This window comes from Falco biarmicus, chromosome 7, assembly GCF_023638135.1.
Source record: "Falco biarmicus isolate bFalBia1 chromosome 7, bFalBia1.pri, whole genome shotgun sequence".
Taxonomy (NCBI): domain Eukaryota; kingdom Metazoa; phylum Chordata; class Aves; order Falconiformes; family Falconidae; genus Falco; species Falco biarmicus.
Genome location: NC_079294.1, coordinates 18584733 through 18608412, shown reverse-complemented (window position 1 = coordinate 18608412; position 23680 = coordinate 18584733). Strand labels below are relative to the sequence as shown.

The 23680-nt window shown below is 33.7% G+C and overlaps 1 protein-coding gene across 1 annotated transcript in view; it reads right to left on the bottom strand.

The window, feature by feature from the left end:
- The window catches only part of RYR3 (ryanodine receptor 3), a 233144-nt gene that overhangs the window by 121609 nt on the left and 87855 nt on the right, over window positions 1-23680 (bottom strand). Inside the window, exons 19-34 of the mRNA XM_056346522.1 lie at window positions 23050-23291; window positions 19045-19237; window positions 15880-16096; window positions 15580-15684; window positions 13960-14063; window positions 13427-13510; window positions 11527-11686; window positions 10961-11108; window positions 9817-10022; window positions 8919-9093; window positions 7041-7249; window positions 5616-5800; window positions 4849-4885; window positions 4339-4499; window positions 3666-3831; window positions 57-143 (exon numbers count right to left, since the gene is read on the bottom strand). Coding sequence (XP_056202497.1) covers window positions 57-143; window positions 3666-3831; window positions 4339-4499; window positions 4849-4885; window positions 5616-5800; window positions 7041-7249; window positions 8919-9093; window positions 9817-10022; window positions 10961-11108; window positions 11527-11686; window positions 13427-13510; window positions 13960-14063; window positions 15580-15684; window positions 15880-16096; window positions 19045-19237; window positions 23050-23291 — 2479 coding nt within the window. The remainder of the gene's footprint in view (window positions 1-56; window positions 144-3665; window positions 3832-4338; window positions 4500-4848; window positions 4886-5615; window positions 5801-7040; window positions 7250-8918; window positions 9094-9816; window positions 10023-10960; window positions 11109-11526; window positions 11687-13426; window positions 13511-13959; window positions 14064-15579; window positions 15685-15879; window positions 16097-19044; window positions 19238-23049; window positions 23292-23680) is intronic.

The window sequence follows — 23680 nt, the reverse complement described above, 5'->3', positions numbered from 1 at the left end:
TTTCCATGGAAATAAACAGATTTAAAAGAGCACCATTGTAGAAAATTGTATTGTACCTTTAATTTACCAAGTTCAAACTGAACCAAGTTAGTGCTCGTAGGCTGTACAAAAGTTGCTGGAAAAAGCTTTGTGTTTGGTTCAACCTAGAAGAGAAATAAGATTAAAAAAATTAAAAATTAACAAAGCAACAAGGATCTCCTGCCAGAACATGACATGATATAAAATAAATACTATATACCTTACACTTCATATACACATCAAATGGCTGCAGTCATTGTATTAAAGTGTTGACTACCTGTAGTTTACCTCTAACACAGTAAATCATTTGCTGAGTTATCTTTATAGGTCAACCTAACTTTCAGGCAGGTATGTCTGCTGCCTTATGTGCTCTCAACACCCATAACAAGAATTTTGGTAACACTATGTGCTGATCCTTCTTACACATATCCAAACCCAACACCTCATTCTAGAGCAGCTCCTTAAAAATCCAGCCACTTTGCAGCTACATAAGTATGCTCTTGTTCTAGGAAAAGCATCTACAACACAGACCAAAGGTAGAATACAGCTTTTTAGACCACCACAAATCTTTTAGAGTTTTTTCACACTTTATGCTGGGCAAAATAATTCACTACCAAAAAAGCTCAAAAAATATTTCTAAGAAAGAGGTAACCAGAGGGGATAATAAGAGGGTGAAAGTGCATTTGATCTGGATAGGGCAAATCTTTATTTCCTATTAAGGTAAATTTCTGTATTGAGTAAATTTCTGATTCATATTCCAAGAAGAATGTATTTTTTTAAAGATCTCAAAGATCTCTTTATTTCCAGGCTCAGCATTTGTCTCCAGTCTTACAAAATTACAGTGAATCACTAAATGACAGTGCTGCAATTTTAAAGTGTCTGGTTGGGTTTGGGATTTCTTCGACAGCTACATTATCCTTATTTCCCCATTATAGCTGCACTCAAAGTACACGTCAGGTAACACTAGTTTATTCTGAAGAATTCTCTACAAGATCACTCGCCCCTACTGCCATGAAAAAAAAAAAAAAAGTTAAAACATACTTATAGGACAGTATATTATTTGAAGGATTTCAGTGCTCCAGGGTAGCTGACAAAAGGTACAGTCTATGCAATCAATTCAAGGTTTTAGGAGTTCAATTAAATATTTTAATCACATTATTATGTACTTTGTGTATTATGCCTATATATTATACACACTAAGTACAATTACAATGTTTATGCTGTTGTGGAGTATAACTCCTAACTTTGAGGATAGCATATTATCAAAAATTGCAAAACAATGAACAGTCACAAAAAAGAAATTAAAAATTTATATTCTTTTAGATGAGAAAACAGCTCCAAAACACAACATAACTTAAACAAAATGTAAAATAATACCATATACAAAAAAATCTGTATACAAAATAAAGTTTTTTCAGAACTATAACTATTGGGATAGACAAAATAATGCAGGGCCAGGAGTGTACATTTTAATCTTTTTTATAAGAAAAAAAAAAACACAACCCCAAATCCAGAAACAAAAGGTATCCTGGACTGAAAGACACTACCCATAAAATGTGTCTTTTATTTCATTAAATCCTGGAAGTAACTGACCAAGACAATATAACTCTTAGTCTCCAACCAAAGATAGACATTTCCTAGTAAAAGTAACTGAATTTGTAAATTCTAATCTTGCTTGAAGGTCAGAAAACCATTACTAACTCAGAATAAAATAAAACACTTTGTAAACCAATATTTAAGATTGGCCTGAAAATTAATGGCATAATCTCAAATATATATGTATACACTATCTTTTGTTTATGTTGCTAATATAGAAAGTGGTTTTTTTCTAAATATCACCATTACATTCAATAGTTAGATTAAGAACTACAGCAAAATTCATTTCTTCTCTTTGATATGTTGACCTGTAGGCCATTTAGAATGAAAACAGCATACAAATATTGTCCCTCTACTTCAGTTAAGAAAACTGAAAAGTGAAAATAGTTACAAGATTAGAGTAATTATCCTGTAGCCTCTAGACCGGACAAATATCAATCATTTGCTGCACTTTGGGTAAGAGGTCTAAGATGTATTATAATATTTTAAAGACTTTATTTTATGGTAAAAATATTCAAGAAATGAAAATGAAAACTACATAAAACTATTTGCACTACTTTAAAAAATAGAGAAAAGAAATTACTTGAAATAAACAAAAGTTGAGAAATATTTCACCCTCACATATAACACTCCTGTTGGAATATACCACTGTATCTTACAGCAAGCACTGGGTGTTCTCATTTTTCAACAGACCAGGTTCTAACAGGTTTACTGAAAAACAATTCCAAAAGCAAATCCAGGTATTTTTTCCGTCGAAAAGACAAGCAACAGAAGAGAAATAATTGTATTTTCTGAGATTATTTTAAATTTTAAATTTACTACAAAGGATGCAGTTACATTAATTGCAAGTCATAAGAGGAAAAACCTGAAAGTGTGTTTTACACTAAAAGCAATAACAGGCATCTTCTACATCTATATTTTCCTAGATTTCTTTGCAAAATTAGAAAAACAGATAAAGGTTGTTCTGTGGAAAAAAAACCAACCCAACAAGCTTCCATGGTTTTGTTCAGAAGCTGTCATATTAATTTGTATCTAGCTAAAAAACAGCAAAGCATGGGGCTTAAGCACTTTCATCTCCTGTGTTCTTTCCCCAGGTGGTTGACATTTAATAACCTCTCAGCATAATACGGAAGTCTGACCACTCATAAAATATACCAAAATCACACCTGCCAGATCATCTCCCACCCCCATTTCACAGGCTGCGTGCAACTCTGCTGCATTCATTTCCAATGGAGTCAGTACACAAAGTTTCATGAAATTTAGTTGAATAACATCTAAGTTTTATCTGTATTACAAATCTGCGGGTTTTTTTTTGACACAAAATAAAGTGATGTATGGTTCCTAACAATGGAGAATCTCTTCCACAGTGGATGCTCTCCCATGGACAACTGATCTAACTAAGAGCAAATGTCATCAATCTGGTGCTGAAAACTTCTGTCAACTACTGATCCATTTGTGTAATGACTCCAGGTTCTGAGAACATTAATTGCATTTAGGAGCCACACCATTTATTTTGGTTTACATATTAACGCATATTTGAATTTTGGGGTTTGAAACTTATCAAATCACAAGATCTCCAAATCATAGCTACCTGCAGAAGGCATAAACCCTGGTAATAATATACTAGATTTATTTTCTCAATCCATTCCAAAAATCACTATATCTGAAGTCTAATTTTGACTTCATTCTAATTTAAATAATTATTTTCCCGGTATCATATATCAGAATTAGTTGACAAAAAATATTTAAAAGAATAATGTTATAAATCAAGATTCTGAACCATGAGAATTAGGAGGTAAAAAAATATTTTTTCTGAACATATCTACCAATAGTCCTTCCTCAACATTTGAAAAAAAAACTAAGAGTTTGGGAAAACGTAGCCTTACATAAGAGAAAGAGAGGGAAAGAAGGATAAAACAGAATAATATGGGGAAACATGTTATTGTCACATGAATAGTGTTCACTTAGATTTCTGAACCAGAAAAAACAATTTTAAAATTTTCATCAAAATGACCAGCTTACTATAAAGCTTCCTGAAAATCTGATAATACCTGATAACAAGTGCCAAGCTCTTTTCCATTGGCTGTGAATGACAACATTCCAGTAGCCAGGTCAACAAAGCATCCAATTTCTAAATCAACATTACTGCGACCTGATCTCTGGGAATTAGCAATTACATCTCCTCCCCAAACCATATAGCAGTTGCTGCGCTTCACACTGAAAGAACAGCAAGAACAAAACAAAACAGGTCACACTGAAGTTGTCTAAGTATTCAGTGAAGATATACTTTTAAATGCAGTAATAGTTAGAGATCCACAAAGGTGCTCGTGCTGCTATTAGTTTTGTTTTCTATTAACAACACTCCTTTTTTAAAATAATGTAAACATCATGAGTAAGGGATCAAACTAAGTGTACCTTTATCTTTTCCCCTTTTTTTCTAATTATGAAAGAAATTCACATGCTCCCATGTGCTTATGTAAGACATATTAAAACAAATAAGATTCACCCACAGTGACCAAATAAGGATGTTAAAAAAAAGAAGCATCAAAAACATTCTTTCAAACAGAACATTAATGATAAATATACTCACTTTAACAAGTCTATGTGAAATACATTCATACATAAATAAGCACAGAACACACAGTATCATCTAGCTTGCAAATAATTCACTTTTGAAAATGGCATTAAAATATAATCTTTAATAAGTGATAAATAAATCCATACCTTTCATGAACCCTGCCTCTCTCATCACCTAAAGTAACTGTCACTGTACAGTTTTTATTTAGGTCAAAATTCTCACTGTAAAAATGATAGTCTGGTGTTACCCAGCCAACCCAGACAGAGGATGGGTCCTGGCCAGCAAATATCCGTAATGAATAAAAATACTGAAAAGAGGAAAAGAACATATTAGTAATAGAAATCTAAATTATTTTATTAAATAATACTCAAATGGTGTTTAAAAAGCCTCCTATATATCAAACTTTAATAATATTAATTCATATTCTATTAGTAAGTAATCTAAAATGCTTAGAAATAAAAAAAAACACCACAGACAAGTGGTTTAAGAGAGTGAGGTTTATATCTCAAGTCATACAACTGTGGGCATTGTTATTTATACAGTGTTATAGCAAATGATTAAAAAGACTTCTTTCAACAGATCAGTTTCTAATAAACATGTTACCACAACTCAATCTACTTAAAGTAAGAACTAAACATCTCAACATATTTACTTACTGTAGTAGAAGGAGCAGCAATTTCTTGACTGTGCTTTCTAAAGACAAAGAAACACCAATAAATCAGGTTTGTTTGTTTTTTTTTAAAAAAGATGTAAAAGCGTACTCATTATTAAATTAAGTGTACTTACAAGCTAATTCATATTTGCTGGTTACTGAGTATGCATGAGTAAACTAAGTATGCAAAGACTGTACAGGATACAAATATACACTCAAAAGTTATTGCAGTTAAGGTGGAGGGGGAGGAAGTGATAAATATACAGCAGTTAACTAAAGATTAAGGCAATGCTGGAAGGTGCTGAACTTAGTAGTACATAGTACCTTTAAAAAAATCTGTCCCACAATCTTTTTCCTTTGAACGGATTAGTCACTTTTCCAATAACAATGAGATACTGAACATGTAGATGAACATTAAACCAGTGGACAAAAGATTCTGAGCTGGTTTTCCAGCTTGGCTGAAGAGCTCTGCAAATTCCAGTGATTTTGAAAGGGTGGCAGCTGCTTAGGAACGAATAACTATAAACCATGTGATGCACCTCTTCAGAAGCAGCTCTCTTGTTTGGATATAGCATTCTGCACCAAAGTTGTGTTATAAATTTATTGAAACCATCAAGAACAAAAAAATCTCAGTAACATGCATCCCATGCTAGTGTGTGTTTAGTGCAAAAAAAGTATGAAAACTTGAGTGTACAATAATAATAAATAATAATAGAACATATTACATTTACATTGAGAGCATGAAATATGACAACTGAAACCAAGCCTAACCGTTTTTGGAAAACATCAGATGAAGCATTTTCCACAACCATGCTGAAGTTGAATGATGAGCGGAACTCAATGGGCATACTCAAACGGCAATATATCATGTCTGAGTTGCTGTTTTGTGTGCCAAATGTTTTGTGAGTAACTTTTAACCGAGGTGGACTCTCAATGGTTCCATCAATTCTCCATATCTAAAACCAACAGAAATAATTTTAAATTAGTACAAGAAAAACACTGCAAACTGTCATTAAACAACTAGAAGATGAAATAAATGAAACAGTAAACTTAAATTTTTCAAGATTAATTCATTTCAAATCTATGCAGCTTTCTTCTTTGACAAGGAATCAAGCCTGAAGAGCAAGAGAAGCAACAGATTCAGTATGTCCTGATTACAGTACATATTTTCAAATTGTTCCACATAGCGTTTTCAAAAAAAAAAAAAAAGTATAATTTTCTTAAATTAATTCACTTTGAGTGCACAAGTCATCAAAATATTGCTTCATAAGCTTTCTACCACAATGAGAAATCTTCAGATTATTGTTACAAAGTCTGAGTCTGATATTATTATTTTCCCTTGTACTGAAAAAGTGTGTATGCTTTTAAACTCAGTGTTAGGAACATTTCAAAAAATTTTAAAGACAGGAATTCAATTCAAATGATCCTGATAAACTGAAAAAAATGCTTAGATCATTTAGTTGGAATGCACTGAAGTCCATTTTGTTTAAGAAGGAAATATTCAAAGACAAGTACTAGGGAATAATTGACTAAAGACCTAAATTAAAGTAAATGGCCTAGGGTTTATAGCAAAAAAGCTGATCAAGAATTCAAACATATATTTGTGGAATATATTAATACGGAATAATTTATAAAAACCACAGGATATATTATTCTGCTTTCAAGTAGATTAGTTAGGTAGTTGTGGAATTCCTATCGCTGGTGCACTGTAAAAATGAATAAAACAGATACCACTCAGTGCCAACACATTTACACTTAAACGTCCCTCAGATTAGCAAAGTAGACTAAGTCAATCTCTTTAGCTCACACTTGTGTTATAAGTGATGCTGAATTCAGCTGAACAATTTTTATATATTTAAGAAAAATGCATAGTAGAGGTCTAAAAAATGCAAGCTCACGTAAGATAGAATATTAAAATGGTTTTAAGAAATCACTATTGACATGTTTTAAGAAGCTAACCACAACAACATAAATTTGTAGGACATATAATAGAACAGATAGGTATATCCATACGAATGGTAATACTACCATAAATGAAGCTGGAGATAGACAAGATCATCTGGCATTATCTAAGTGTGACTTAATAGATTTATATGACAAATTATCTGATGACAGTAAGTATTAGTAAGGGTTTAATGTCTCAGCTTGCTAAACAAACAGTTGATAAACAGGTGTCTCCCTAACATGTAATGTTACCTCAATGTGAGGATGATTTTTTGGCACATTGACAAATGTTGGTAAGCGTTTACTAAACCACATAGCAACCTCTCGGTTCATGTTGACAGCAAAAGGTTCAAAACCTTCTTGAAGGCCGCACATTGTATAATACTTGAATGTACTGGCATCCATTCCAAGGTTCATACGACCAATCTGAGATAGACCCAGTGCACAAATGGGAACAAAACCTAAGAAAATGATACAACAATGACAAGAAAAGAAAAAAAAACCACCAACAGTAATTTATTTGGAGAACACAAGCATTCTATTTTGGATCCATCTAATGAGAACTAAACTTTAGCTCCTACAAGTAATGCACATAAAGTGACAACAGTAGCAAAGTTTTAAAGCCATCTTAAATACTAATGTCTAAGTTCAATATAAATGCTACTAAAGCCCCTCAGGACTTAGGCAATGAATGGACATAAATATTTAAATGAATGGGATACTGTGTATAAACAAATTTAACAATTGTTATTAGTAAGTATTAGTAGATTTGTGTGAAAAACAAAACAAAGTCAAGTCAAGAGGTAGTTTGTGGACTAATTTGAAAAAACCAAGATTTGCTCAAGTCAGTAATTCATTTACTAGAAGAATCAGTTATCTTCATCATTTTTAGACTAATAAACATGCCTTTATAAAATGAGTTGGACACTGAAAGACAATCTTGGCTAGACTAAGTTATTTACAAATGGAAACTATGCCCTCTGAGGGCACTGAAGGTTCAAAAGGACTTTGAGATGAGATTCCAGTATCTCAGTACATCTGTTTAAAATTTAGTAGCTGTAGCCATCAGTAGCTGTAAATTTGTTGCCAACTTTCATCCCTCCATCATTCGTGATGGAAAAATACACACTTCTTTAATGCTGGCAATTTTTATGATCTTTTGGTCATAAATTTTTTTGGTCTCCATATACCCGTATCAGCCAATAGACAGGGATGAAAGGCTGTTGAATTATTATTTCTCCATCCCTCAATAAACAGAACTTGCAGTACCTTCAGGGAAAAGCCAACAGTTCAACCTCTAAAGGAGAAATTTTCTCTCCTACACTTCAACTTTAAGCCTTCAGAAAAGCTTTCTTAAGGCAGTCCAGAGTTCTCTACCATTAGAAAAACTGTATCAATGGTCAGACCAAAAAGGGACAGTGAGCAATTGCGAAGTCTTCTGGCAATTACTAACAGGTATGAAGCTACTACTGATTGCAGGAGATATGCTTCCAAAGAAAATGTCAACTAAAAAATAAAACAAAACAGTTTGAAAATATTCCCTGCCTCCTTCAATATAGTCATGTAGATACTACTGCTCAAAAAAACCAAAGGCCAGAAGCAGAAGAGGAAAAATAGCTCAGGGATAAGTGAAATGCAGATTAGCTATGAATAGGATGGAGGAAAAAAAATTACAAATCAGACTCAATTTATGTTGCAAAGATTTGTTCTTTTGGTGCAGCCTCTTACCACATAGTACTCACTATAACCCTTACAGACAAGAACATAATACGCGTGTGCTCCAGTGAGATAATCAGAGACTACATTATCAGCTTTCAGGAATTTTTCAAGGTGCTTATTATTACCACTTCTTAACGCTGAAGTTAAGCTGTGAGTAAGTAAGCTTGAAAAAAAATTACTCATTCTGATTGTTGAAATCCCATTGATAACTATTTGTGGTTAAAGGAAAAAAAAATTAATCTGTGCCATATAAGCACTCTTAAAATAAATTTTTATGATGGTAGCGTATAGCACATCTGAAGGCTCACATCACTGAAATATGAATTCTCAGCTTACTAAACCATTATGACAGACTAGTTTTTTTCTGGGTTTTGTCTTCTTAAAACCATATAACTATAAAAAGAAAATTACCACTTTCTATTCCAAAGTCAGCAAACGCAAGTTCTGAACCTTTACTGGTTATAAGCAACTCTCCATTCAAAGTAAAGATAATGGATTTGTCATCCAAGTTTATCATACAGCCAACCACGTCTCCTGGTTGCCAGCTTCGTCCAAAGAATCCACTGCCTTGATGCCAACGCTGGCCCTAAACAAAAAAAAAACATGTAAACAAAACCCCACTGTGCTAAAATTAAAAAATTAAACACAAAATAAACAAACCAAACAAATTATTTCATCTTCCAGGATCTCAAAGTAATTTGCAAACAGTACTGATCATGGCTTTCATATAATTAATGTAACTATTATCTTAGTTATTTCATTTAGAGAAAATAAGGCATCCTAACTTCAGTAACATACAAACAGCAATTCAGAACCTGGATGATACTGTTCACTGGATTCCAGTTTTCACATGTTGTGTCATTATCATCCTTCCTGTCCTTTAGGAGTCAAGTATGGGAACAAAGAATGTGCAGAAAGCAGAAAAGAGAAAAGGGAAAACAAAACTGTGGTTCTCTCTTCCAGTCATTGAAGAAAGTTTTTTATTTTTGTATAACACCACTTGTAAAAAAAAATAAATAAATAAATAAAAAAAAAGTGAATGCTCTATTTCGTTTGTGCTTATGACAGACAACTTTACTCATTTGGGTATATCCTAGGAAGATTGATTTCAACTAACACGCCTTTGTTAGCATAATTTCCATGACCAGAATCAAAATGCAGATACTATCCAGCATGAAACAGAGCTCAGAGATATCTTTATATGAACCAAAAATATTCCAGTAGTGGATCTGGAGTATACAGAAGAAATATATACTGTAGCTCTCTGCCTAGCCCATTCATAGGTCAAGAAAGATAAAGATGTACTGACTTTGCTTCCTTCAAATACAAATGCTTGGTCATCAGCTCCCAACTCTACGTCAGGTCGACAGCCTGGCCTAGCCCAGCCAACACGCATATCTCCACCTGTCACAGCCTCAAATTCAAAGTACCACTTTCCAGACTTCACTGCATAAGACCGTTCTGCTCTGAAAAACCGTATCTTGTCAATGCTGACTTTTTCCACTGTTTGGTCAGCTGTAAAAATAGAGAAAAAAATCCACCTTTTATAATTAGATGAAACTATTAATGCCACTGTTTAGCTTTTCATCTGTCCCCAGTATTTTCTATCTCTGGAAATAGCCATTATCTACCATTGCATGTTTAAGAACCTTCATGTAAATGTTAAAAAAGGAGGAACAGTAATCAGCCTACAGAGGCTAACACATTCTAATTCTATACAGGATGAGTGATTATCTGCTATTGAGAATCAGAATATCTCAAAGTATCGCTCAGTGCAGAGCCCCAAATACAAAACTGACTCAAGGAAGTCTCAGGAATGTAAGATTACTACATGTAATGCAATCCAATGCAGTAACGCAGTATTACAATACAACAAAATACTTTCCTACACAAGTCAACACATTTAGAACATTTTAAAGCTGTTATCAAATAAGTTCTATTTTGGTTTGGGTTTTATCAAAAAAAATTACAGTGGTATAGCAAATATGAAGGAAAACTTTTAGAGTTTATGCTTTTGATTTTAATTTAAAAAAATCTGAACTTGGTGCACTTCTTGTACTGCCTTTTAAGAACAGAGTTTGACTTGAAGCAGTCAAACCTAATCTACATACCATGTAAAAAATTCTTTTAAATTAATCCCATATTATTTTCTTTCTTTCATTTCCAAATGAAAACCATGTCCACTCACAATCCAGATTTTCTCCAATCTAAAATCATGGAGATTAGAATTATCATATCATTAACTAAAACCAATCTTTTAAAAAAAATATATATATCTGAGTAATACATAAATAATTTACAAAGTATATTTGTACCTTTCATTAAAGTTCACTGCAAAAATATACTACTACTTAATTCATATTTTATGTTTTCCCTATCTGTTTCAGTATTTTATGTTTTTTTCCCAGCACTGAGGGGAAAAAAAGGCCATGACTCTCATTGAAAGTACATACCTATCTCTTGGTCAGGTGGCTCGATACTATAACCATAGCCCGCAAATGTTCTAACAGCTTCACGGAGGCTATCTCTGTTTGATTTTTTAGTACGTTCATCTAATAATGCATATGGCACTAGCCGAGGATTACGTTTGTTCTTAAGATCCTAAAAAGGGGTTATAAAAAACAAACAAGAAAACTGTTATAACATCACAAAGATTTTATATAACGAGACAGTGTATTCTGAAATAATGTTAACTTTACAGAAGAGAAAAAATATTGAGGAAGAACAGTTCTACAAATGCAAGGCCAAATGTTAATAATATTAAAAACCTAAAGACAAGAATGAAAAAAGAAGTATGAAAATATGTTCTCATACATCCTGCAGCTATAACCATACAGTTCTGACAATCTATTCAGACTTGCATGGGCAAGGCTTCTTTTCCTACTCCCCACCCCCTCTAACTTTTCCAGACATGACATGACATTCAAGAGTTATCCTTTTATTTAATATTCCCAACTGATGTTCTAGAAAACAAAATGTCATGTTCCTTACTTATTCCAAATGCATCTGAAGTCCTTACCTGCTGAATGCCATAGGTCCATCCTTGCTTTATTCTGTCTTTTGCCCAGACATTATGTGCATTTTCTGCTAGCTTGTCAACTAGAAATTCTTGAGAAGGTAATAATTTCACTTCAGAAAGATCAAGAGGAGCAGGTTTATAACCATTTGACATCATATAACTGTAAGCCAGCAAAGGAAAACAGAGAGTCAAGATAACTCACTAATGGTATTTAAAGTTTTCTATGTGGCATTCTTCACTTTCTCTCTCCACTTTTCAATCTCCTACTCTTCCATTTCTTTGCAAAATCCCTGCATTACATTTTGTCATTGACTAGGATATAAATTGTATTCTAGTAGTCTCATTTTCCAGCTACTTACACCCTATGTAAAATTAAATGTGACCCAGATCCATATGTTCATCCATCTAAATAGTTTCTATGAAAAAAACAAATTGTTATTAAATGAGTACTCCTTCTATTTTTTTATATTTGTTATTCAAATCTTTCAAGTACTTCCTATTTTAAAGATCTCCATGATGACTCCTTATGAAATTATATTTTATTCATTATTAAGTATGGTATTTTTTGTATACTAGTCTGTAAAGATTGCATTACCATTTTTCCAACAGAAGAAAACATATTTTAACTATCGTTCTTCCCAATTTTTCATTGAATAAGTAGTTCAGTAGTTTTTTAGTAGCAGATATTACCCTCTCCAAACCTTCCACATAGTATAAAGACTGTTGTTTTAGACACATGCAGACAATGTCTTGCTCAAATGAGAGAGTTTCCATTTGCTAGGATGATTTATGTAGGCAATAGATATTTTAAGAAGAGCCAGAAACTAAGAGTTATTTGTTCTGTTATTGAAGACAATAGTATCAAAACAGAACTATGATATACTGTCTGCAGTGTGAATCTTGGGAAAAGTTGGGTTTTTTTTAATTAATGTCATCAACTGGATCAAGATTACCATCTCTCATATAATAAAACTATTCATTTTACTGCTCTTTTTAAAAAACCTCACTGCTTCTCATGGATAAAGTTGTTTCAGGAAAAAAGACATCTGTGGGTTGATAAACTGATGCAAAATGGCAACTATCCAAATCACTGTTTCTGTCTTCAAGTTTTGTTACAAGACAGAGCTTTAATCTATTCCAGGAGGACTACAGAATTCCCACAGACAATGCTAAAACACAGATGTAATGCCTGATTAATCTTTGCCACCTTTGGGGTGATTACTACTGATGATTTAAAGATGTCTAAATACAAATGATCATTCAACTGTTTTATCTCTGACTATTACAGTTTAGCTACCAAATAAAAAATAAAGCAAAAACCTGACAGTATTTTATGCAATAATCTACATATTTACATTTCCTAGAAATGTGCAACATTGTGAAAACAGCAATTTTCGCTTTTTTCCTCTTCTTTAAAGAAATGCATTAAAAATGTCTCTGGAAATGTCTGCACATTGAACAAACCTTTGTTTGGAGGGGAGGGAAGGAGAGGGTGTAAATCGAAACAGGAGTTATGGGAAAATAGTAAACCCCCTTTCAAGTAGATCAATTTACCATCATATACATATCTTATTCTTTGCTAAGTGGTAGAAAAGCACCGAGATGTTGCTTTTAACTTTGGAGTATCTATTCTAAGATCATGTAATGCAGATATAACTGTATGTGGTTTAAGTATGTGACCATTCGTGTCTCTGTGAATCACTCCACAAGATGATTTAATGCAGCAGTATTCAGTCAAGCATCATCACAGGCAAGGTAAAGGACCAACCATGTGCTCTGTAAGTCTGTATCAGGTATCGGGTTCGTATCAAGAATTTTTTAAAATGACCTTATGATGGTTTTGTGTAATTAATACCCTGTCGTTACTAGTAATATATAATAGCTATCATAAGGTACATACTTTTTAGGAAGTTTGACTTTTGTAAGATCTTCCTCAGCTGCTGGATGAGCATGAACAATGTGACATCCAAGGGCCAAAAGCGTTCTGTCAATATAAAAAAAAGGCAGTAGTGAAACCTTATAGTGCCCACCCATTTTATAAATTTATTTTGGTTTTAGAATAAATACACAGAACTAATAATATTTAAAAACAAAGGAGAAATTCAAAGCAATGGAATTTCAAAACTCAACTGTATAACTTATCAGAAATAACAAATAAAACCTTCAAAGTCTAAAAAATTAAAACCTGTGGATTTAAAATTGTGCCACTTTATTAAAACCAACAGCACTTGGTGGCGTTTTTTTCTTCATATCTCTGTAGACACAAGATATTTCTAAATTGCTCTGAATGTGTTCCTGGAACTCCTAGCAAAGTTAGCAGAACACACTTCGAATGAGATAGTCTAATGTTTTTATATCTTACAGCAGTACAAAGTGCTTGAATAAAAATAATAAAAAAATCCCACTTTATTTTCTTTTAAATTTAAAGCTCACTTGAGGGTTTCAGTTGACATTTGTAGATTATAATTCTTCTCTGTCTCAGGTAATCTTGAGAATTCCACAAGACAAGGATGATGCCTTTTATTATCATCCCGTATCTGTAACAAAGCAACAGAAAAGAGTACTTCCCTGGTACCAGATTCAGGCCAGAATCAAGAGTAAAAAAGCAGTTAATTCTTTGCAATAATAAAGACATTGTAAACAATATCATTTATCTTCTCTCAATGACAGTTACACATCATTACATAAATGAACTTCTCCATGATTCATTTATAATAGACACTGTAAGTACTCCTCCATAACCAACAAAATCAGAAAAAAATACAGCGATTTCATGTGTTCTGCATAAATACATTAAACACAAGAAAGCAGGCCTGTAAACTCAATGAACATTTCTGCTGAATGCTTGAGTAATACATGCTCAATAGAGCACAATCTGATCTATTGTACATGTTCTGATACAAAAGTCTTAATGAATCATTTGGCAATGTTTTCCAAATTCCACTGGAATAACGAAGCAGAGCATTCTTTTTCTGATATTGACATAAGTCTGAATATTTATCTGACTCTTAAACAAGTTCTTTCACTCAAGCGCTTCTATCCTGATGGTAACTAAGCCATGACATTTCACATACAAAAACATTTTCCAATTGCCAAAGCTCAGAAACATTAAAAAGGCTAGTAAAGCTCAGAATTTTAATAGCAATAACATTTTAGCAGATAGTATGATAGAGTTATTGAAGAAAAAGGTAAATCAGATCTGTAAGTAAAACCAGCAGAAGATAAGACAAGGAAAAAGATTCTTCTAAGATAGGATACAGTTGTGATGGGCACATACAGGACTATTCCAGTAAAACTGAATTTGAAAGGAAGCAAGATGAAATAATCTAAATTTAAGACAGAACGGTCTTTAGAATTTTTTATTATTAGGGGAAGGCACCGATTTTAATATAATTGTTTAATTTAATACAATATTCTGAATACAATATTTTTGGCCTACACTTTTAACTGTTTTTCATTTGGTGACATCCGTTGGACAGGGAATGCCTTGTCATACACATTTAAATAATATTGACCAGATGGTCTTACACTCTTCAAGCTGTTGGGTTGTACCACATTATATGGGATCATTATAATGGTAAGTTTTAACTGTAAATAATTAAATAAAACCCCTGAACTCTGAGGAATTTGAACTTTTACAAAAATCACCAAAAGCCTTTCTCCATTATCAACAGAAGCTAATTTCTACACTGGACTTTTTCCTTGTTATCTCTTTGATCCCTAATGTTAGAGTAACCATAGTTGAGGGCACGTATTGGCACGATTTTCAGAGGAATTCCATCTTGGTATAGCTAGTACGTTTCTCAATTAAGGTATTTTTTCAAATAGTTAACTACTTACAGTGCTAAAATATATATACCTTATTTATATTCCAAATTTGCCTTCTAACCCCTGGTTAATATCACTGTCTCCTGCCAGCTTACGTTACCAGCAATAAACGAACAGGTACAGACAACCGTTAAACACTCTGTTCAGCTTCTAAATCCAGGTTTTCTGGTAGAAGACTTAACCTACTGTAGGTGACTGTACCCAGACAGCTCATTCAAAACATACCTTGCCATATGTCCAGCCCAGTTCTATTTTGTTCATTCCCCACAGCTCATGAATATTTTCAGCTAGTTTGTCCCTGATCTTTTCAAGATGAAAAGGAAGAGCAATCTAAGAAAAGAAAATAAGAAAGGGTTCCAGTTACCACACCTTGTAGAATCAAGATCATGTAGTTCAGTTAAATACACCCCAACACACAAATGACGAATTGCTAAGAAAGGGGGCAAGCTATCTTAGATTTTATATTGTGAATTTAAATTGTGTTAAGACACCTTTTATAATCCCGCCATTGCACACTTAACATACCTGACTGGTGTCTATTGGACAAGGGATAAAGGAAGCTTGGGAGAGGAATTGTGTTGTACCCAACAAATCCCTCACTCCATCTGAATCTCTCTTATATTCTTTCACTGGCTCCAGTTTCATCTTCTCTTTTGGAAGTAATGCTTCATAACAGGGAGCATAGCCAGCAGGAGGCAGAAATTTAAACTCTCCATGACGTCCACCCAATAAAAAACGAACTCTGTGCAATTTTCAATGAAGAAATTATACTCTCAAATAGTCAGCATATATTAATAGTATAAATAAATCATTTAGAAACTCAAGCATTTATTCGAATAGCATTTACAAAAATGCAGGTGTATTTATTTCATGCTTTGACAAATACCAGAGTAACCAAGCATACATACTATCGATAACACTATCGCCTACCAACTATTTTTTGAAAACTTTTGGTCAAAGCAAAACTAAATATTCAATACAGTAGCATACTTTCCAAAAAATAAAAGTTTTTTACTTTAAATCAAGTGGTGTAAATTGTGAATTTTTTAATGCATTTGAATGATCTGCAAACACAAATCTAATTTAAACTGGACTGTTACTCTAAAAAAATCCCATAAGGACTATTTATATACCACTTAAAAGGTTTAAATGAACTTCTCAGTGCATTCATGCAGGCAGTTGGCACATGAGGAAAAAAAACCAGAGGATATGGTGAAAAAAGTCCACTATAATCATATCATGTAAATCAAGCATACAAAAATATACCAAATACTACAACTGGGAATGAGTTGCGGAAGTGTACCTAAAATTCCTATTAAACTCCTATAGCTTTCTGTTTCTCCTCAGACATGTAATTTTCATATAAATGTAAAAGATACAAAAGACAGCCAGAAATAATTAAACAGATTGATTTAGTTTAATGACTACTCCTTTTCCTTCATTTTGGAGTTGGGCTGTACATCGGAAACTGTGACTGCCATTCTAGCAATTTGCTAGTAGCTATACTTTGTTTTTGTAGCCTGAATGACAAGACTATGCTAAATAGTCTTTTGCTTACTACGAAGGCTGTCTGTGAAAGACAAGATCCCCATGATAACCGTATTTAATGCACCTTGTTTAATTACTAAAAGCAGCTGGCATTTGCTTTTAAGATGTTGACTTTTCATGTCAACTAATCCAGACCTCCAGCTTCCCTAAAAACATGTTGGAGGGCTCATTTAAAGTTAATCTTGTGTTTCATTTCTTTACCTCTGCATTTACGTACTTTTTGAGAAGACGTTAAATAAATCTGAATAAAAGAAAAGAAAAATAGAAGAAAATAAAATGAATTCTCAATACAGAGCTGCTGTTTAAATTCCTTGTTTATTTGAATGGCTGTATTGTGGTACTATAAGCAGAGTTTATAGCACCATTGGTAGAAGGAGGAAAAAAAGGACAGATAGGGAGAAAATGCCTACAGTAAAACACAGAAAAAGAGATTGTAGGAAAGCAGGTGCTGACCAGGATTTAGAGAGGAAAAAATGATGATAGAATGATAAAGCATACCCAGAACCAGAGACTGAGAAAGACACAGAAAGCAGAGGAAAAGCAGGTAAGCCAAAACAGAAGCAGAAACATAGGAGTTTGTGCCTGGTGCAGAACACTCTTCTCCACTTATGAACTCAGGATTCCCATCTAATAATCTGATATTAACAAACACAGATTACATATAATCTGTTACTGCCATCAACTACTATTAACTACAAGGGAAAATTCTCTCACAAAATACACAAACAGCATCAAATAAGAATGAAGAAAATTGATTACACCAGTTTAGGCAGATTTCTTACAGAAAAATTAATGAACAGTTTCAAAAGCTCTTGTACTAGTGCAGCTACATAGTAGGGTCACTCCCTGAGAACAAATGAAAGTTGATTTATTAAACCCTTCCCAGCCCTGCTTTATTCTGTTTGGTCTCTGTTAGTATTCTTACCTAAGAGGTTCTCTCAAACATGAGATGCTCAAAGTATTTATCTATTGATCACAGAAGGAAAAGCCCATAGAGAACTACTTATCTGATTTACTTCACAGAAACAAAGATTTCTTTTTCCTTAAATTGCTAAATGTATGAACTGTTTATAATCTGAGCCTTCTTTTACTTATGAAAGCTATATACTTCCTATTCTGGCCAAACTGAACCTTCAGTTCTCAAAAATTACCATGTATAAGAGACACCCTCCTTCAAATAACAGCCAGCCCTTTGCATCTTTTCACTCCTCCACCACAATCTCTTTCTCCATTCCTGATTATCTCTTCTAAATTCAGCAGTTTCTGGCAGCTATTGACATCTAGACTGTTAGTATTGTTTTCATAGTGAAAAATGTTCATAACTTATCTATATTTTATGCATAAATCATGCTTGGCCTACAACAGACAGAAAAATCCTAACCTTTCTTATTGAAGAATTCTCCTTAATTGTCTTTTTGTCTTTCCTTCCTAAAATTGTTGCCCGTCAATACCAGCAAAAAAAATGCTCTAAAATGATCTGAACAGAAATTAGTCATGTTATGACAGCAGTGCAAGAGTTAGTCTTTTGTGGTTGCATTGGCTTTGTAATGTTAACACAAGGTTTTTGGCCACTTACGTAGACTGACATTTGCAGGTTTTATGAATAATTTAAAGGTAAGATAACACAAGAAGCCTGAAAATGTCCAAATCTCAGTATTTTAGCTACAAAACAGGTAAGAAATAGGCAATATTAGTAATGAGATTCTAAAACTGCTTCTCATCAGTTCTTTGTATTTCCTACTGTGAATATAGTATCAGTTTTCATGCTGATTTAGGTTTTTTACTTCCTGCTGAGAAAGCCAGTGAGAATTTTAATTAGTGCCAAATGTGTTGCTGTGTTTCTAATGTGCTTTTTTTCACTGATAATTGGAATGAGACAAAATTAATTTCCTCTAAGACACCAAATATCCATAAAATAACAATTTTCAGGCACTGTGACTTGGTTAAATTGTTAACAGGCTCAAATTTCACCCTCAAGTGAAATCATCACTAAACTAAATCAGTACTTTCCTGCCCCCCTACCTCCCAGCTGCTGGTTGGACAGAACTGAAACAACAAAACAGAACAAATCATACATGAATTTGTACAAAATTTTGTGTGACATGACAGCAAAGATGACAATTAAAATTAAGTTTTACTTACTTTACACCTGCTGATAAGCTTACAACAGGGAAGAAAAACCCTTCTGTACTGAAGTTCTCAAACATTCCTTGCACAGGCTGTCCATTAATGCGGAATGAAATGCTGGGTACACCTAGATCCAAGCAGCAGCTAACCACATCATCAGATGCTAATAAATGCTGATTGACAGAGGCTACAGCTCTGGGTACTCGACCTAGGATAAAAGTATTCAGAAGTAATGAGAAGCTTTAAGGAGATTTTCACAGGTTCGACAATGAAATTATTTCCTCAAAAACACCATCAAGTTTTTTGTTCATAGTCATGAAGACATGATCTTGCCTTCATCATTTTTATGAATGGTTCTGCTTTTAGAGAAAGACACTGAGTCAACACTATTCAAACTGACATGTGGCAGAAAAGCACACAAACTGAGCAAATGACTTGAGACCTCTGACGCTGTGTGCAAGACAGAACATGTTCAGCTGAAATCACCCAAGTTCACACTGTAGCCTGATGCAGGAGTGCTGAAGCACAGTAAATGATATCCTTTTTATAAAGCTAACATTGATATATCAATTTTTTTTTCTTTAGTTATTTGCAAAATACTAGATTCACATATCTGTGAATATTCAGTGGTGAGACACTGGAAGTTTCCCCAGCGAAGCTGTGGATGCCCCATCATTGGAACTGTTCGAGGCCAGGCTGCATGGGGCTTTGTGCATCCTGGTCTCGTGGAAGGTGTCCCTGTCCATGGCAGGGGGTTGGACAAGATGATCTTTAAAGGTCGCTTCCAACCCAAACCATCCTATGATTCTATAATTCTACTGTATCTGTGATTATGACCAATATCCAGGTTTACAGTATCAAGAGGCAGAATGGTATACCGAGTTATCAAAAAATGGACCAAGAATTTAACACGCCAGGTTTACTTTATCAACTACAAACATACAGTAAACAGTGGGAGCTTAGTTTTCCCTATCCAGGAAGGTGGAACCTTACGGCCATGCACATGGCTCAGCAATTATAATAACAGTTAACTAGAAATAATATATATGAAGTAATCTAACTACACATATTTACAGATAACTGCAGTTTTTCAATCACACTTGAATATTTTGAGTACATTTTCAGCCAAGGAATCTCTCTTCAGAATTCCTTTCAAAACAATTCCCTTGAAAACATTTTATTTGAACTGTAAAGCAAAACTAATTAAGCAGCTAAGCGCTATTCCAAATTTTTGTGTTTGGAATTTCTTAAGAACAAGTCAAGTCAACTGTTCAGGGCAGCTTAAGTACCCTGAATTTTCCCTTACTGCAGGAGAAGAGATTTAAGAGATTTTCCAGCACTGTATTTCTAAGGTTCTATTAGTGTTTGCTTTAGTATTAATGACTTATTCAGCCATTTCTAATGGAGTATGTTACAGATGTGCCTAGCCTACTCAAAAGAATAACTATTCGTCATTTGAAAATTGTTCAGTAGTGCTGAAAAAAAATATTGAATTATGTGCGAGCACACACAAACAGATATTTTATATACAAAATCCTATGCCAGAACAATGCTAATATAATTGAAAAGTCAAATATACCCATATTAGGAAATGTTAGAATTAAGGCTGTAAAATCAAATTCAGTATATTTATGTACATTGTATTTGCAACACATCTTTTAATTGCATGGCCCCACAGTATCTTTTTCTGAGCAGTTAGAAAACTTAGCTGTATATGGCATTTCAAGGCACTAAGAATTACGGGGAAGTTAATGAATTTGCCTACATGCCTTCAACAGTGTACAGTAAATAAAGCACAAGGCACAAACTGAACAAAATAGAAAATATCCATTGTTTACTATGTATGCAAGGAGATCTGGAAGGAAAAATAACATGCTACTTCATAATTAAAGACTGTACACACAAGGACTGAAATAGTGTCCGTTTTTTTCCTCAAACTTCTGAATGATCATGGACAGCTACATACTCAAGAAACAAAACAGTTAAATTAAGAAAGATCTATAGAGTGTGTTGATAATGATTTTTTTTCTAAGTCTTTTGAACAAATGTAAAAGCTAAATTCCTGGTGAGACATATTGTTACACAATATCCTTTACAACAAAATGTTACATTCGCAACTCAAGGTTTGAGCACTTCAGAGAAAAGGTGGCAGGAATCGTCTAACATTGGAAAAATATGTCCACATGTGATTCCAGAAAAGAAACTCAGTTTTCAATTCAATTCTACCTTGAAGCCTAGTCAATTCTATCTTGAGACCTAGTCAATAACATTCGCTCTCAAATAGTTTATGATTAACAAAGGTATAAGGCAGAGAAAATACAATGTTGGACCATATTAAAATGACATTAATAAAAGGTGATCTTCCAGTTTCATCTGTATTCTTAACAAAATCTTCTATATGGATGAAAGACCTTTACCAATTAAGATAGACTGATACACATTTTAGGTAGAAAACCTAATTGCCAGAGCTCTGTGTTAAATATTTACGTAAACAGAATACATATGTAAAAATCTTCTAGAAATTTTAGCAACTGTTTTGCTTCCTACTGTTTTTCTTTCTCCTTCCATTACTTATTGATAATTTGATTAACGACGTTACAAAGATAGCAGATGATGTAATTAAGGACATACAACTAATTCCTTAAGTAATTTCTTATTTTATAGCCTTATGCATTACTTCCTCTCTGAAACATTCCTTATTTAAAGAGCATGCAGAAACTTCAAGAAAGCAAAAAACAGCCATCAGGATTTCCTGTGTTGCCATTTGAATCTTACAAATAGGCAGCAGCACTTTGCTGGTTGTTTCTATAGGAACTTAAACTGACATGGTCAAAAAGTACTCTGCTATGACAAACCTGTTGGTTTACATAAAGTTTATCCTAGTTCACTTTCCCTGGATATATTGGGGAAGGGATAATCACACAAAAACCCAGGAGCCTTGCTCATAGCTCCAACACCACTTTCCAGCTAACTACATGCCCCAGAGGGCTCTCACTAATCCCTCCAAAGCATCCTAATCAGATTCTTCTGTTGTCTCCTTTTTCCTCAGGGGGTTATTTACAACACACTCATTATTAGAAAAATTATTTGAACTGCAACATTTCAGCTGAGTCCTCCTGTGAACTCCTTTTACTCTTCTAGAGCTCTTACTCAAATCTTCCCAACTGCATAGGCAGTGACTTCCACTTCCACTCAGCCCACTAATATCTTCAATTCTCTTGAACAAAGAATGGCTAATAAACCCACAACTTTACCATCACTGATCCTTAAGTTACCACAAAATACGCATTTGCTGGCATCCATTAACTCCCATTCACATACACATGCAGTATCACTTCACTGCAGTACTGAGTCTCCTAAATTGCTACACACTTAAGTGGCACTCCTAGAAAAACTATTTTTTTCCACTAAGTCTACTTTAAATACTAATATGAAAACTATTTTTTCAAACAGCATAGCAACTACAGGTTTTCAGTTTGAGATTCCAGCACAGACATTTGTGTTTAAAAATAACCAAAGTTGGTAGAAGTGTAGCAATTCTTATTTCTAATTGCCAAAATTACCTTTCATGAAAGTATTTATCAAAATTTAAATTCAATTTATTAAATCTATCAATAGATGTGAGAATAATAATGTCATTTTGCTTCAACTGTAGATACAAAGTGAAAGAATAATGCAAATGTAGATCCATGTACAATTAATTTGTCTGAGATCAATACATCCATTGATTTTGAACCAACAGACAAGTCACTATTGGTCTAGATCTGGAAAATGCCATTTTTTGATCAAAAACATGAAAATAGACGCTATCTGCTAAAAAGCCTAACTGGTATAATTCAATATTGACTAAAATCTCAGACAAGAAGTCTGACCTGAAATTCCAAACAACTTCATGGTATCCTGGAGTTCTGAATGTAGCTTATTATAAAATAGCATGCTATATACACACAGTTACTCAAAGTAAAGGCAGGTAACTCCTAAAGGTAGGTAAGAAAAAGTGAAAGTAAACAAAGTACTTACCAGACCACAGATGAAGGCCATCAAAACCATAAGAGTACAGGTCATCACCAACACCATTGCCTCCCCATCCTTCTCCACCTCCAGGATAGGGGGCATAACCTGAAGTAGAGGCCCATCCAACTCGTAAATGGGTGGGTTCTGCCGTCAAGAATGGATCAACCTGATCAATTATTAACTCAAAGTACCACTTCTTGTATTGTGCAGAACCCTCAGCAACACCTAGGAATATGTTTGGCCTTATGCTAAGAAAGAAAATGTAAGCCAGTTAGTATAAATATAAAATGCGACATATGAATTATATTGCTCTACAATAATCAAATTTTCTTTGCAAGTATGGTAAGAGTGTAGATGTCCACATTTCATTTATAATATTTAAAATAGCAACCCATTTTATGACTTTATAAAGCTGCTGTAGAATCATCTTCCATGGTATAGGTTCCACACTTTGAAAAACTTAATAGTCAAAAGAGGAATAACAACATCATTTCTTAAAATAAAAAAAAACCAAACAAACAGGAGTGAGGCTTCCAGGAAGTCAAATCCCTCTTAAAACACACAAGTACTTCCCAGTATGTTTTACATACTCCATAATAATTATTAGGGAAAGCCATGCTCTGTTTTGAATGAGGAA